We start from the raw sequence: 13,093 nt of genomic DNA, 5'->3' as shown, positions 1-13,093 counted from the left end.
CACACACATACTGGTATTGAGTACAGTAGCTACATACCACCTTCCATTGTATACTATCACTTACCTTACCTTATCTTACCTCCGTGGCCATAGGTACCTTAAGAGGATTCTGGCCTCCCATTCTCTTCTATCCTCTTCCTCTTGTAATGTAGATCCCAGTCTGGAAATGTCTTTTATTACTTTCATTCTTGATCGTCCAAGTGGTTGTCTACCTTATGGCTCTTCTCGGAATACACTGTTAATAGTTAAAGGATCTTCTCTCCTCCACGTTCGCCCATCTTAGCCATTTTATTTTGGAAAGTGCTGCTATATCTGAGTGATTATACTCTCTCTTATTTTAACTCTGTTCTTCCATATTCTCCAACTTTTGTTATCTTGAACTGGCCCATATATTTTCTATACAATCTATTCTCGAACCCAGCGATAAGGTTTTTCGGTTCTTTGGTCAGGGCCCAAGTTTCTGAACCATACAGTACTACTGGGATGGTAGTAATGGTATGGTATGAATCGGATTTGGTTTCTACAGATTCTACAGACACTCTGCAGATTACTGGACAATTTTCTAGAGACCTACTACACCGGTTTACATTTTCATTACTAAACAAAATGTTGGTATCCCGACTTGCACACATTTGAACATCAAGAAAAGGAAGTATTGATTAAAATATATGTGATAAACGTGTTCGTAAACCACTTATATCTGAAACGATTAAGCGATAGTTTGCTGAAAGAAATATTTCCGAAACATGAGTTCAAATTTTCATGGCATAAACTTACTCACTCAGATTGCATTTACGACAAAACTTGATTATATGCAAGTGTTTGAGATGTTTAGTTAAAAATTACACATTTCCTGATAACGCAGATCGTTTACGGTAGGAATAAAACACTTTAGTATTTTCGCAAACACCGATTCAAATAGGGATCACATCATTTGTCCGAGTTTTCAACTGTCCAAGTTTGTTAAAAATTACAAAATATTTGAAAAATCTTTTGTCCGAGTTTTCAACTGTCCGAGTTTTGATAAATAACTAATAATAATTAGATAAATCAACTGTCCGAGTTTTCATTTGTCCGAGTTTATTAAATTATTTTAAAAAAGTATCGAAATATCAAGTGTCCGAGTTTTCAAATGTCCGAGTATGGTTTAAATAATAATAATATTTCGTTAAATCAACTGTCCGAGTTTTCATTTGTCCGAGTTTTTAAATTATTTAAAAAAATATCAAAATATCAACTGTCCGAGTAGAGTCAACATCAAAATGTGACACTGCGCGCCGAAACTAGCGTGTCTAAAGCGCCTGTTCAGAAGTCGATGTGAACCCCTTCTGTGAAGGACTCAGGCATTGTGCGAGCCGCGAGAGCCACTCACGTCGAATTAAGAAAAATTATTTTATTTTTAGTATACGACTAATTTTACAATGATTAATTATAAAATTAAACTCTCATCACCGAACACAACCAACCAGACTTGCTAATAATATAAAATACCCCCGCCGCAGCAAACCTTCAGACGAAGCGAATTTAAACTTGTCTGATAACATATTTACTAAAATATTTCCATAAACAAGCGAGTGCTTAGGTTTGCTGCTACGGGAAGGTAAACAGTCTGTTTTGACCATACGTCAATAGTATAGGATCAAATAAATAAAATTTCCAAATTTGATCAACATATCCTTAAACAATAAAACTAAAACAGTTTTCATCTTCTCCATAAGAATAACATGGGCATTTTAAATTTGCATTTTTTTTATTTTCTCCGTAACCATTAGGCATACAACAATGCTTCAATATACTAAATTATTTCTTTTTTTAGTTCTACAAAATGGTTGTAAAATATATTCCAAAATGTTATGATTTTAGGGTCAAAAATGGGAAAACCCCATCTTTACCCCATAAATCTTCGTTCCCATTATCCGATCATGCTGGTTCGCGAACTCTTTAATTGTATTTGTAACCTAATAGTTAAGATTGTCCAGAGTCAGGTGCTGACTGTGATAAGTTAAGTCTATTACGCGCCACTGTTCTGTAGCTGAGGTCGTTATCACGATTACGCCTCATGTCTATGTTTCGTTGTCGTCACGTCGGAGGCATTTAAAAGAAAATAAAAACAAATAAACAAATTGTAGCTACACAAAACAACGATAAATGCAAAAATTTAAGTTACTATCTTGCTGACACGATCCGTCATAGCAACACAAAACAATGATAAATACACACATTTAAGATACAACCATCTGTCTTGGGGGTTACGTTTACACAAACTCAAAAAATGTACTCAATGCGTTTCATTGAATTGAAAAATAAATAAGCGCAATTAAATTATACAGCTGATCAAAATGTAAGCAATTAAGTTCTCCATAACTATAACATGGGAACCTTCAAAGCCACTGGGGTCAGGGCCCAAGGGACATTTTCAAACATGTAAGGCCAGTTTGCAAATCTACGTGGCACGACCTTTCCAATGAGACGTCAATGGATAAAATCGGTTAAGAAATGGTGGAGGAGTTCAACCAACAAAGTTTCATGTAGCGTTATATGGATAGAAGATAGATACCTCCTCTCGCACAATGCCTGACTCCTTCGCAGAAGGGGTCACATCGACTTCTGATCATGCGCTTTAGACATGCTAGTCTCGGCGCGCAGTGTCACATTTTGATGTTGACCCTACTCGGACAGTTGATATTTTGATATTTTTTAAAATAATTTAAAAACTCGGACAAATGAAAACTCGGACAGTTGATTTAACGAAATATTATTATTATTTAAACCATACTCGGACATTTGAAAACTCGGACACTTGATATTTCGATATTTTTTTTAAATAATTTAATAAACTCGGACAAATGAAAACTCGGACAGTTGATTTTATCTAATTATTATTTGTTATTTATCAAAACTCGGACAGTTGAAAACTCGGACAAATGATTTTTCAAATATTTTGTAATTTTTAACAAACTCAGACAGTTGAAAACTCGGACAAATGAACCTCACCCTTCAAATAACTTGTAACATAATCATTTCAATGACCGTATGAAACCAGCGGATCGTTAAAACAGCACTGAAACGACTTCAATTGTTAACGTCGTCTGCTAGACTTTTTAAATATTTAAACATAATTTCTAAAAAAAACTAAACCCTAAACTAAAATTATGGCATCGACATTCCTTTACTTTCATAATTATGAAATATGATAATAAAGAAAGATAATTATCTTTCTTTCAACACAAAAGTGATTATAATCCGTCAAGTCTTCATTGATTTTTGTTATAAAGTAAAACATATGGATTGGACAAATACTTCTTTAATGGTACATTAAGGATCTTATGTTTTGATTCTAGCAACGTCTGATTGTTTGTGGGTTTCCAAACTAAATTTGTCCAAAAATCTATCAACTAATTTGGCCGAAGTTTTATGAATTAATACTTTTGGAGCTAACTAATTGATTGTCGGATGCCAGTTGCAAGAGTCCTTAACACGTTCAGTGCGGCATACCCTTAAACAGGTGCTTGCCTCGCTAACTAAATCAGCGATCGCTATTGGTATTGAAATATCTCAGTAAGACGAATCACAAAAGAGCAGTTGTGATTGTTCTGCGTTACCCCGAAAGTGGACGTAGTTCACTGAAACACCCAAAGGTAGCAGCACTGCCTGGATCAATAACCAGAGTCTTTGTAAAATGGCTCGAATAGAAAAAATTTGCGAAAACGGGACAAAAGCATTGCCGGACAGGATTTTACGGGAAATTTTAGTACCAACCTACACCAGAATAAAGCTCGCATTCTAAGCTACAACCATTTGGCGCATAATAACGCTTCAATATACTAAATCTTTTTTAAGCTCTACCAAATGGTTTGGAAAGAAATTGATTAATTTTATGTTTTTTAGGTCAAAAATAGGAAAAACCAATTTTGACCCCATAAAACCCTCCAAAAACCCCCGTTTCCATGGTCCAATCATGCTGGTTTGTGAACTTGTTTGAATAAATGTAGGTTTACACGTTTATATCAAATTTCATCAAAATCGGACCATATTTGCTCCAGTTATATATATATATATATATATATATGAATTTGAACATATGGTGTTTTTAGCCACTAGGGACCTCAAAACGAAAAAGTAAATCGGTCCCGGGTCCAGGTCTTACCATGAGTACTACGGTAATAGCTTATTCCCTATATGGGAAATTTGCTAAAAGTATAAATTGTAATAACAGCAATGTTGGGGAAGTTCTTTTAAAATGTAGCTAGCTACAACTACGGTAATGCTACATTTCCCAAAAAGTAGCTTAGCTACAGCTACAGCTACAGTTCCGAAAAAGTAGCTAGCTACAACTAAAACTACAATGAAATGTAGCTATAGCTACAATTTTAGCTACTTTTCCAAAGACGTTACTTTTATTCCACGCACATTAGGTAAATGTAAAATTAATTGCAACAACGATTTTATTGAACAAACACTCTAACAACAAAATATCGGTATTGTATCTAATATTACTTGGAAAACAACTTATTCCTAGATTTTATTTAATTTGTTGGCATCATAGAACTAACATTACAACAACACAACCAAAATAGTTGAGTACCATCATATTTAGTACTTATTTTTCAATATTGCATTATTTTTAACCCTTCCAGGGCTTAATTAAATTAAGGGCTGAAGCTTAATTATTTTTTGCCAAAAATTAAAAACTAAAGTGGTTGTGTTTTGTATTTATTTCACTCTGAAATAATTCATGGATCATAAAAAGATTTTCCTTAGGGCTAAACTAATTTTTGTAAAAAATGTATGAAAAAATAAAATTTTATTTGACGGATATATTTGTCTTTGGCCACAAAAAACATATGGTGGGCGGATATATCCATCTGCCGCCCTCAGTGATACTCACAAAATATGAACACTGCCAATAATCTTGAGTATTCTTGTGGGCGGCAGACGGATATATCCGTCAACCTTAGGTTATTCCTTCCCTTGTTTTATTTTTTATCCATAAAAATTATCTAACATTCTGAAGTAAATCTAAACCACTCAGTTCCGCTCTCATGTCCTCAATCCCATTCCCCGCCAAGACTTCCACTACGTAAAGACTGTTCTTCAGGTTCTTCATATCCATCACATTCCTTACTATTATTTTCAGTGCCAAGTATAAAACCCCTCTCAGACATACTTTTATTAAGCATCTCAATAACCTCTTCAAATTTCAGATCGTTTGCATTAGTATTTTTAGCTCAAAAACATAAAAATAAATAAAAATAAAAGTACAAAACACAAAATGTAAACATCACTCACTAACAACCATGTGTGAAGTGACAGCAATATTTACTTACGCACACTCTATGGTGCATAATAGCCGAAACAGCTGCGACAATTGTTATTGCCGACCACAAAAACCAAATAACCCATTTATAATGCAGTGTAATGTTTATTACCGTATTATAAACATTGTATATCAATTCGTTTTTTGGACGGATATATTCGTCTTTATCCCAGAAAAGAAATTTCTCGGGACGGATATAGCCGTTTTCAGCCCGGAAAGTAAACAAAGATTGACGGATATATCCGTCCATAGCCCTGGAAAGTTTAAGCATCTTATATGTAAATTTCATTCAATCAAACTATATATTAGAAGCTCATTTTATTTCTTTAATGTACATTCATTTATATATGTCTTATATCAACTATCAAAAACAATAAAACTGTAAAACGATTGTTTAAAAATACTTTTTTGTGTTACAGTGCCTAGCCTACTGAAATTGGAGTTGATTGCCTTTCTTTGTTTTTAATGTTAAAACCGACATTGCAATAACTTTTAACCATAGTGATAAGTTACTTGTTTTATGAATAACACTTATTAATGTCAAGAAATCGTCCTTTGTCATTATGCACAGGGCAAATTGTGCTTCAACAAACGTTGGTGCAGAAACAGTATTCAGCAACTTATCCTGAAATCGGCTTTTTAATTTAAACATGTTGAAAATTGTAAAGTAAAAATAACATTTAGGCCTAAGTTACTTGGCTATGTAACAAGTTGGCTATAATGGGCTTGTGCTTACAAGGACTAAATTTCTATTAATTGAACTTGGTATTCGTATTAATCCAATAGCATAGCCTAGGAATAGTCCTTGACAAGAGCTGTTAGCAGGAGCAAAGCAAACTAACTTATGTTGTTTTTTTTTTCAATGTAAGTTTCATGTTATATGGAGATTTTTTCGTTACAATTATTATGTAGTCTAGACATATCTTAAATCTCATCAGGTAATTTCCTCTTCGTTAATTTAGTAAACTTTTGAAAAATCTTCGTAATCCAACCAAGAAAGGGCTTGTGATGATGAACCACAATCAACAGCTGAAGCAAAGGTTGATAGACCAGCTTTCTCATTATTTTAAGGTTTATTGTTGGTTTCTATTAAAACCCAAGTTGAAACTATCGATAAAATAAAGAAACTAAATTAATTACTAATTTCCCTGTCAAACACTTGCAAGCATTCAGCTTCTTTTGTCACCGGTAACGTTTAAATGTCGTCTGCATCTAGCGATTTTATTTTATCTGACTGTAATCATAGAGTAAGCAAATGAAGGAAATAAGAGCCAAAAATGTGGATAACACTCAGATAGTGGCCTCCATGTCACACAACGTTGTAAGAGGTAAGAAACAGCTGCGACCAGCTGTATGAAGCCAAGAAAGTAGGCCTAATTTTCTCGAAAATCTCAGTTTGTAAGAGGTTAATTCACGCAAGGTTGTGATAAAAGTCACTATCTCAATTTATGTTATAATAAGCTATTAATATTTTAGCACTAAGCTATTAATATTTTACTAAAAAACACACTTTATTACCCTCCCTGTAGGCAACAAACCTAGGTACTCATTAAACCTAATGTTATTTGAATGATTTAATTGAAAATCAAATCAGGCAAATGGAAATTTGCTTAGTCTGCAGGTTTGCTGCGGCAGGGGTATTTTATATTTTTCATCCACTGTTTTCGGTATTGGTGAGCGTATAAAAGTACAATATGTACTTAAGCATGATAAAATATTATTCCCTACATTTTCTTAGACTGCACACATAATATGTTTACACATTGCAAAGTTATCACTAATACTGCAATTTAATTTATATAATACGTGAAGGTGATTTCTACGAAACACTACTCCTCCATTAATAATGGACGGATTTTGACAAACGATGTGTCAAAATTAACTATTTTTTGTGTAGACGCCCCCTTTCACCAATTCCTGTAACAAAAGTCCTTGGGCTTTGCCCCACAGGCCATCAAAATCCCAATGTATTTCTTATGAAGAATAGATTTTGTTTACTTAAACAGACGAATAATTTGTATTAATTACAGCTCTTCATAGTAAACACATGATACACTCGTTTTCATAAGCGTTCGTTTTCAGAGTGAGTTAGTCTTTAGTTTCGATAACTGGAGTGGAGTGATTTATTACATTATCTTTGAGTTGACTATTTTAAGCCATTGGAAATTATGACTATTATTTGTTTTGTAATAACGCCTGTAATTCTTTGCAATTGCTCAAATTCGAGCAACAGGTGCACTAGTTAAATTTATTGTATGTTGTAATGAATACATTTTTATGGTGAATTATAAGTGTGCCTGTTTTATATACTTTTAACTGTTAAACCTATTAAACGTTCCGAGCCTTCTAGTACTTTTATTAAAGTCAATTAAGATTTTCATACAAAAAGGCTAGATTAGTTCCTAATATAACTTAAAACTACTTATAGGTCAAATGAACTTTACATGACTAATTGCTGGTTACTGTGTAGGTTGATGGCATGGATGTATTAGCTGTCAAGTCAGCTAGTCAGTTTGCAGTAGATTATTGCAAGTCAGGCAAGGGTCCTCTATTGATGGAGACTGCCACCTACCGCTACAGTGGACATTCCATGAGTGATCCTGGTACTTCCTACCGTACTCGAGATGAGATTCAAGAGGTTCGCCAGACTCGAGACCCCATCACCTCATTCAAAGATAAGATTCTCAACTCAGGCCTTGTAACTGCCGAAGAACTTAAGGTAGCTATAAACAAATTAACAGAAGAACTCAGCATATATTTATATAGTAAATAAACGGACATGTTATTTAAGTTATTATCAAAATGTATATCACAGAGAGCTGATTATGTAAACATATTGGAATCTGAAGTCATTGAGATATTTAGGCCAGCTGCATACATTAAAACAAAGAGAAACAAGTAGACACTTTGGATACATCTTCTTCTACTTCTTTTTATGTAGATTGTTTATGGAATATCTTTATACATATTTGCCAAATTTACCTATTTTACAGTTGGCCTAAAAAATTATTCAAACAAATATTATAATTAGTTTGTGTTAGTTTACACGTTTTCTTCAAAACGAGTATTTAAAGAATAAGTATGTTTAACATAGATCATAGGGCTTAGGTTATTAGGATTTTTAGTGAGAATAGCAGGCTTCTGAATGGGAAATAGTCCAAATTGGCACAACAAACACACAACTTTATACTATATACACAACACATTAGAGTATTTCACTGTCACTGACACTATTTTCAACTAAGGAAGAGAGTTTTTCAGACCTAATGGTGGCCAGCAAGTTAAATAGAAGAATGTTTATAAAAAACCTCTACTTGCCTGAAAGATACAATATCACCTAATGTGTTATTATTGTAAATTATTGATGTTACGTTTACGTCATTTATAGAAATTCGATGGGGAAATTAAGGCCCAAGTTGATGCTGCTGTGAAATCTGCCAAATCTGACCCAGAAATAGGAATGGATGAACTTCCTGCTGATATTTATGTTGAGAACTTGGAAGGCAAGATCCGAGGAGTTTTACCATGGCAGCTTCTGGACCACAAGCGTATTGGCCCAGCTGTCAACGCCTAACTCTGCATAACCCTCGCAATAACTACACTCTGTTACAACCAGGCTAATCAGTGAAACATGGTACAAACTGCAAACCTTTTGTAGCGTTGGTATGAGAATTATGTGTTCAATATAGGATTATTAATGTAAATAAGCTTTGTACAAGGTAACAGTTACCGGACTATTGTGTTTTATAAATTTGTTATTTTGTTATTCTTTTGGTGTATACAATAGAAATTTTACAAGTTTTTATCTGAAAAAAAGGAATTTCATTTGAGAAGATCAATACAGCACAACCTTATGTGTCAAATACACAATATTTAAAGTCAACTAAGTAAATATTCGTGTTTTTATTATTCCTTCTCTCTATGCAGTGTAATTTTGCTTTGCCTTGTGTAAATATGCTTACATTTTTGTTTCTTGTTCTTTTACTTAGATAACTTTTATTTTACAGTTCAAACTTTATTTTGCAGTCGCTTTTCCTACAGTTTTTGGCCAGAATATTATAGAATTTGTCTGTTACTTTGTTTAGAAACATATTACATTGGGCAATCTGAATTAATCAAGTGTTGATGTAATAGCAATTGAGATTAATTTGTTAAATCAATCACATAACCCTAATTTAAAATTATATACTTCTTACCCCATACTTCCATAACAGCTATACCAGCACATCTACGGTTAGGGTGATGATTGATCAAATACCTAATGCCAAGAGAATGTTTTAAAGGAATGTATTCCAATCATTTTACTGTTAAGTATGTAAATTTGCTTTTATATCAATATTTGTATGGGGATTCTGCACTTAGTTCATTCCAAGTGTTAATTGTTATTACCTTAGCTTTACGATAGATTTTAAATCTAGGATATGATAGGCTATTTGCATTTAATTTTTTATACATATTTCTTTTTAATAATTCCAGAAAGAGATCACTTCTCTCATAAAATTTAATTAATATTATCTGCGCAAAAAAATTACAAGTCAGTGATAAGTTAATGGTTTTCACTTAAAAACAGACAATTTTCAATTGAACTCAGAGCAATAGAAAATTGAAAATTAATTCAAATATATATAACGGATTTTGAAGTCACTAAGTGACTGCTAGTATTAATTATTCTTAAAATACCTTGTTATTCTTTTGATAGATTATCGATTCACTAATATAATATTAATTACATTCTTTTATTTGTTGGTTTTATTTAAATCTTTTAAGAAATGTTAAGTATTGAGTGATACATCCACAAATTTATTTTTTGTCTTAAGTCTTAAGTCAAGATCAGATTTCAAAGACAATTCTCCTGATTTCTCTAATTGTATGTACAACATGCAGAAATGTTACATTTTTATACTGTACAAAGAATCTGTATTTATTGATTCTTGGTTTAAAATCAAGAGTCGATTGTTAGTCTTTGTGTTGAACATTCAAAATGTAATACATAAGGAAATAAATTGATGATATTTATTCTCAAGAATTTATTCCCTTTACTGTATTCATAATAAATTTATAATGGAAACATGGTTGTCAAATAATTGTACAGGGTGAATAAAAAGTCGAGACCCCCCTCTCTAATATTTTTTCAAGTAAATATACAGAGATATCCTTTTGGTGGTCGAGCAATCTTAGCAGGAAGTTTCATTTTATCATTTTGAAATTTTTGAGTGTCCCCCCAAAAGGGGGGATTTGGGGGGCAACTCAAATATTTTAAATGTAAACCCCCTTCAAGTGACACCTCATTTTGAAGTGTTTACAAAACCTTAAAGAATAGTGAAAACTAGAGGTCACTATCTCTTCTCTATCCAAAATGGTAGCCCGTCAAATGTTGTGGAAAATCAATGGTAAAATTGTTAATATTGGTTGTCATTTTAAATAGAGAAGAGATAGCGAGCTCTGGTTTTCACCATTCTTTAAGTTTGTTTAAGCACTTCAAAATGAGGTGTCACTTGATAGGGGTTTCTATCGAAACATTTTTAGTTGTCCCCCGAATCCCCCCTTTTGGGGGACACTCAAAATTTTTAATGTATTTCCCCTTCAAGTGATACCTCATTTTGAAGTGTTTACAAAAACTTAAAGAATGGTGAAAACCAGAGCTCGCTATCTCTTCTCTATCCAAAATTACAACAAATATTTACAATTTTACCATTGATTTTCCACAACATTTGACGGGCTACCATTTTTGATAGAGAAGAGATAGTGACCTCCAGTTTTCACCATTCTTTAAGTTTTTGTAAACACTTCAAAATGAGGTGTCACTTGAAGGGGGTTTACATTTAAAATATTTGAGTTGCCCCCCAAATCCCCCCTTTTGGGGGGACACTCAAAAATTTCAAAATGATAAAATGAAACTTCCTGCTAAGATTGCTCGACCACCAAAAGGATATCTCTGTATATTTACTTGGAAAAATATTAGAGGGGGGGGTCTTGACTTTTTATTCACCCTGTATAGTAATACATTTTGTCTAATGATTGTAATAATAACAGCTCTGGTTCTTATATTTATTTTTATAGGTATTGACCCTAACCAAGATTAACAATCAAAATAATTTGTGAAATTTATTTTTTTAAGAGGGTGATGGCCTCTTTTACTCTGCATTTGCCTGTCCACATGGGCCACAGAGGCCTGTGCATGGAACCAGCAAAGTAAGGGGTGTGCCGGTACATTACAAGAACAGGCGTGAAGTGTAGTGTACTGGTAAAAAGAAGTGGCAGGTACCAGGATCCGAATCCACGACATCGTTGATTTGGGCCCGAAGTCCGTGGTGCTACCGATTGAGCCATCGACTCTCCAATGACAAAGAATTATTTTTTTCTCTACAATGACGTAAAAGCAATTGTAACTGTTGAAAATGCCTGCCTTTTAGTGAATTTCCCATATAGGGAATAAGCTATTACCGTAGTACTCATGGTAAGACCTGGACCCGGTGTTCAGTAAACTTGAACCATTCATATAATTTAACACTCTATGATTTATTAAATGTACAATATCTTTTCCTTGCAACATGTGTTCTTAATCAAATTAAATTATTCTCTATTGTTAACATATGTTGTGTATCAAAATGTAAATAAAACAGAGTTCTTGTTTTCTTGTAACCATTAAATGTGTGTTCATTTCTCTCTCTCTCATATTCATTAATCTTAATACAGTATCTCCATCTCTCAACATAATATTACCACTCTGTTCCTTCAAACTAATTCTAGTTAAACCCTTTCTCATTTCTATTCCTATTCCCCTTTCTCGATCATTCCCTATAATTTAATATCATTCATTCTCTACAATCATTCACCTGGGACCGATTTACTCTTTCATTTTGAGGTCCCCAGAGGCCAAAACACCATCCGTTCAAATTCATATATATATATATCCGTTAGCACGATAACTTGGGCAAAAATGATCCGTTTTTGATGAAAATTGTAAACGTGTAAACCTACATTTTTCGGACGAGTTTGCCAACCAGCATGATCGGACTATGGGAACAGGGGTTTATGGGGGGTTTTATGGGGTAAAAATTGATTTTTCCCATTTTTGACCCTAAAAACGTACAATTTTGCAATTTATTTCAAACCCGCTTGTAGAGCTTAAAAAAATAACAAATTTAATTTAATATATTGAAGCTTTATAAAATATTCCAATGTTATTCTTATGCTAACTGTATTTTGCTTGTTTATGAACATATTTTGATCAAATTTGGAAAATGTATTCATTTCATACCTACTAAACTATTAACATTTCACAAAAAAACACGTTTCACCCTCCCTGTTGTTGCAAACCTAAGTACTCGTTAAACCAATAATGCTATTTAAATGGGGAAATAGATGTGGTATATTTAAGGAGAGCGATATTTTGGAGTTAATCCAATCAGGCAAATGGAAATTTGCTTAGTCTGCAGGTTTGCCCCTCAAACTTCTTTAGAATCCCCTAGAATATTATAGGAGGGCATTTTGTACACTTTCTGTAGACTTAATATTTACCGTGATGCAGCTTTTCAAACATTATTAATATTTTCGTACTTTGCAATTTTTAGCAATATTTTATTGATTTTCACACTGCATCTTCGGGAAATATACCCTCCTATAATATTCTAGGGGATTTTAAAGAGGTTTGAGGGGCATATTTATCGTCAGATTTTGGCTTTTCATTATATGAGTTCAGGGAGAAATCTCAAAATTTCCGTTACAACTAACTGGTAGTACAGTCAATCCATATCCAAAGTGGACAAAAATTTT

General features: G+C 33.2%; 1 protein-coding gene across 2 annotated transcripts in view; it reads left to right on the top strand.

Annotated features, from left to right (window-relative positions):
- Positions 1 to 10,333, top strand: part of LOC128983451 (probable pyruvate dehydrogenase E1 component subunit alpha, mitochondrial) — a 42,266-nt gene extending 31,933 nt beyond the window's left edge. For both annotated transcript variants that reach the window (XM_054402749.1, XM_054402748.1), the window contains exons 6-7: positions 7,788 to 8,036; positions 8,706 to 10,333. In XM_054402749.1, the coding sequence (XP_054258724.1) occupies positions 7,788 to 8,036; positions 8,706 to 8,891 (435 nt within the window). In that variant the 3' untranslated portion in view covers positions 8,892 to 10,333. The remainder of the gene's footprint in view (positions 1 to 7,787; positions 8,037 to 8,705) is intronic.
- The last annotated feature ends 2,760 nt before the right edge of the window (positions 10,334 to 13,093 follow it).

The sequence above is a fragment of the Macrosteles quadrilineatus genome, unplaced genomic scaffold (genome assembly GCF_028750875.1).
Source record: "Macrosteles quadrilineatus isolate MER2022 unplaced genomic scaffold, UCM_ALF_1.0 Scaffold_1__1_contigs__length_201487025, whole genome shotgun sequence".
NCBI lineage: Eukaryota > Metazoa > Arthropoda > Insecta > Hemiptera > Cicadellidae > Macrosteles > Macrosteles quadrilineatus.
This window is presented reverse-complemented; position numbering and strand designations above follow the sequence as displayed.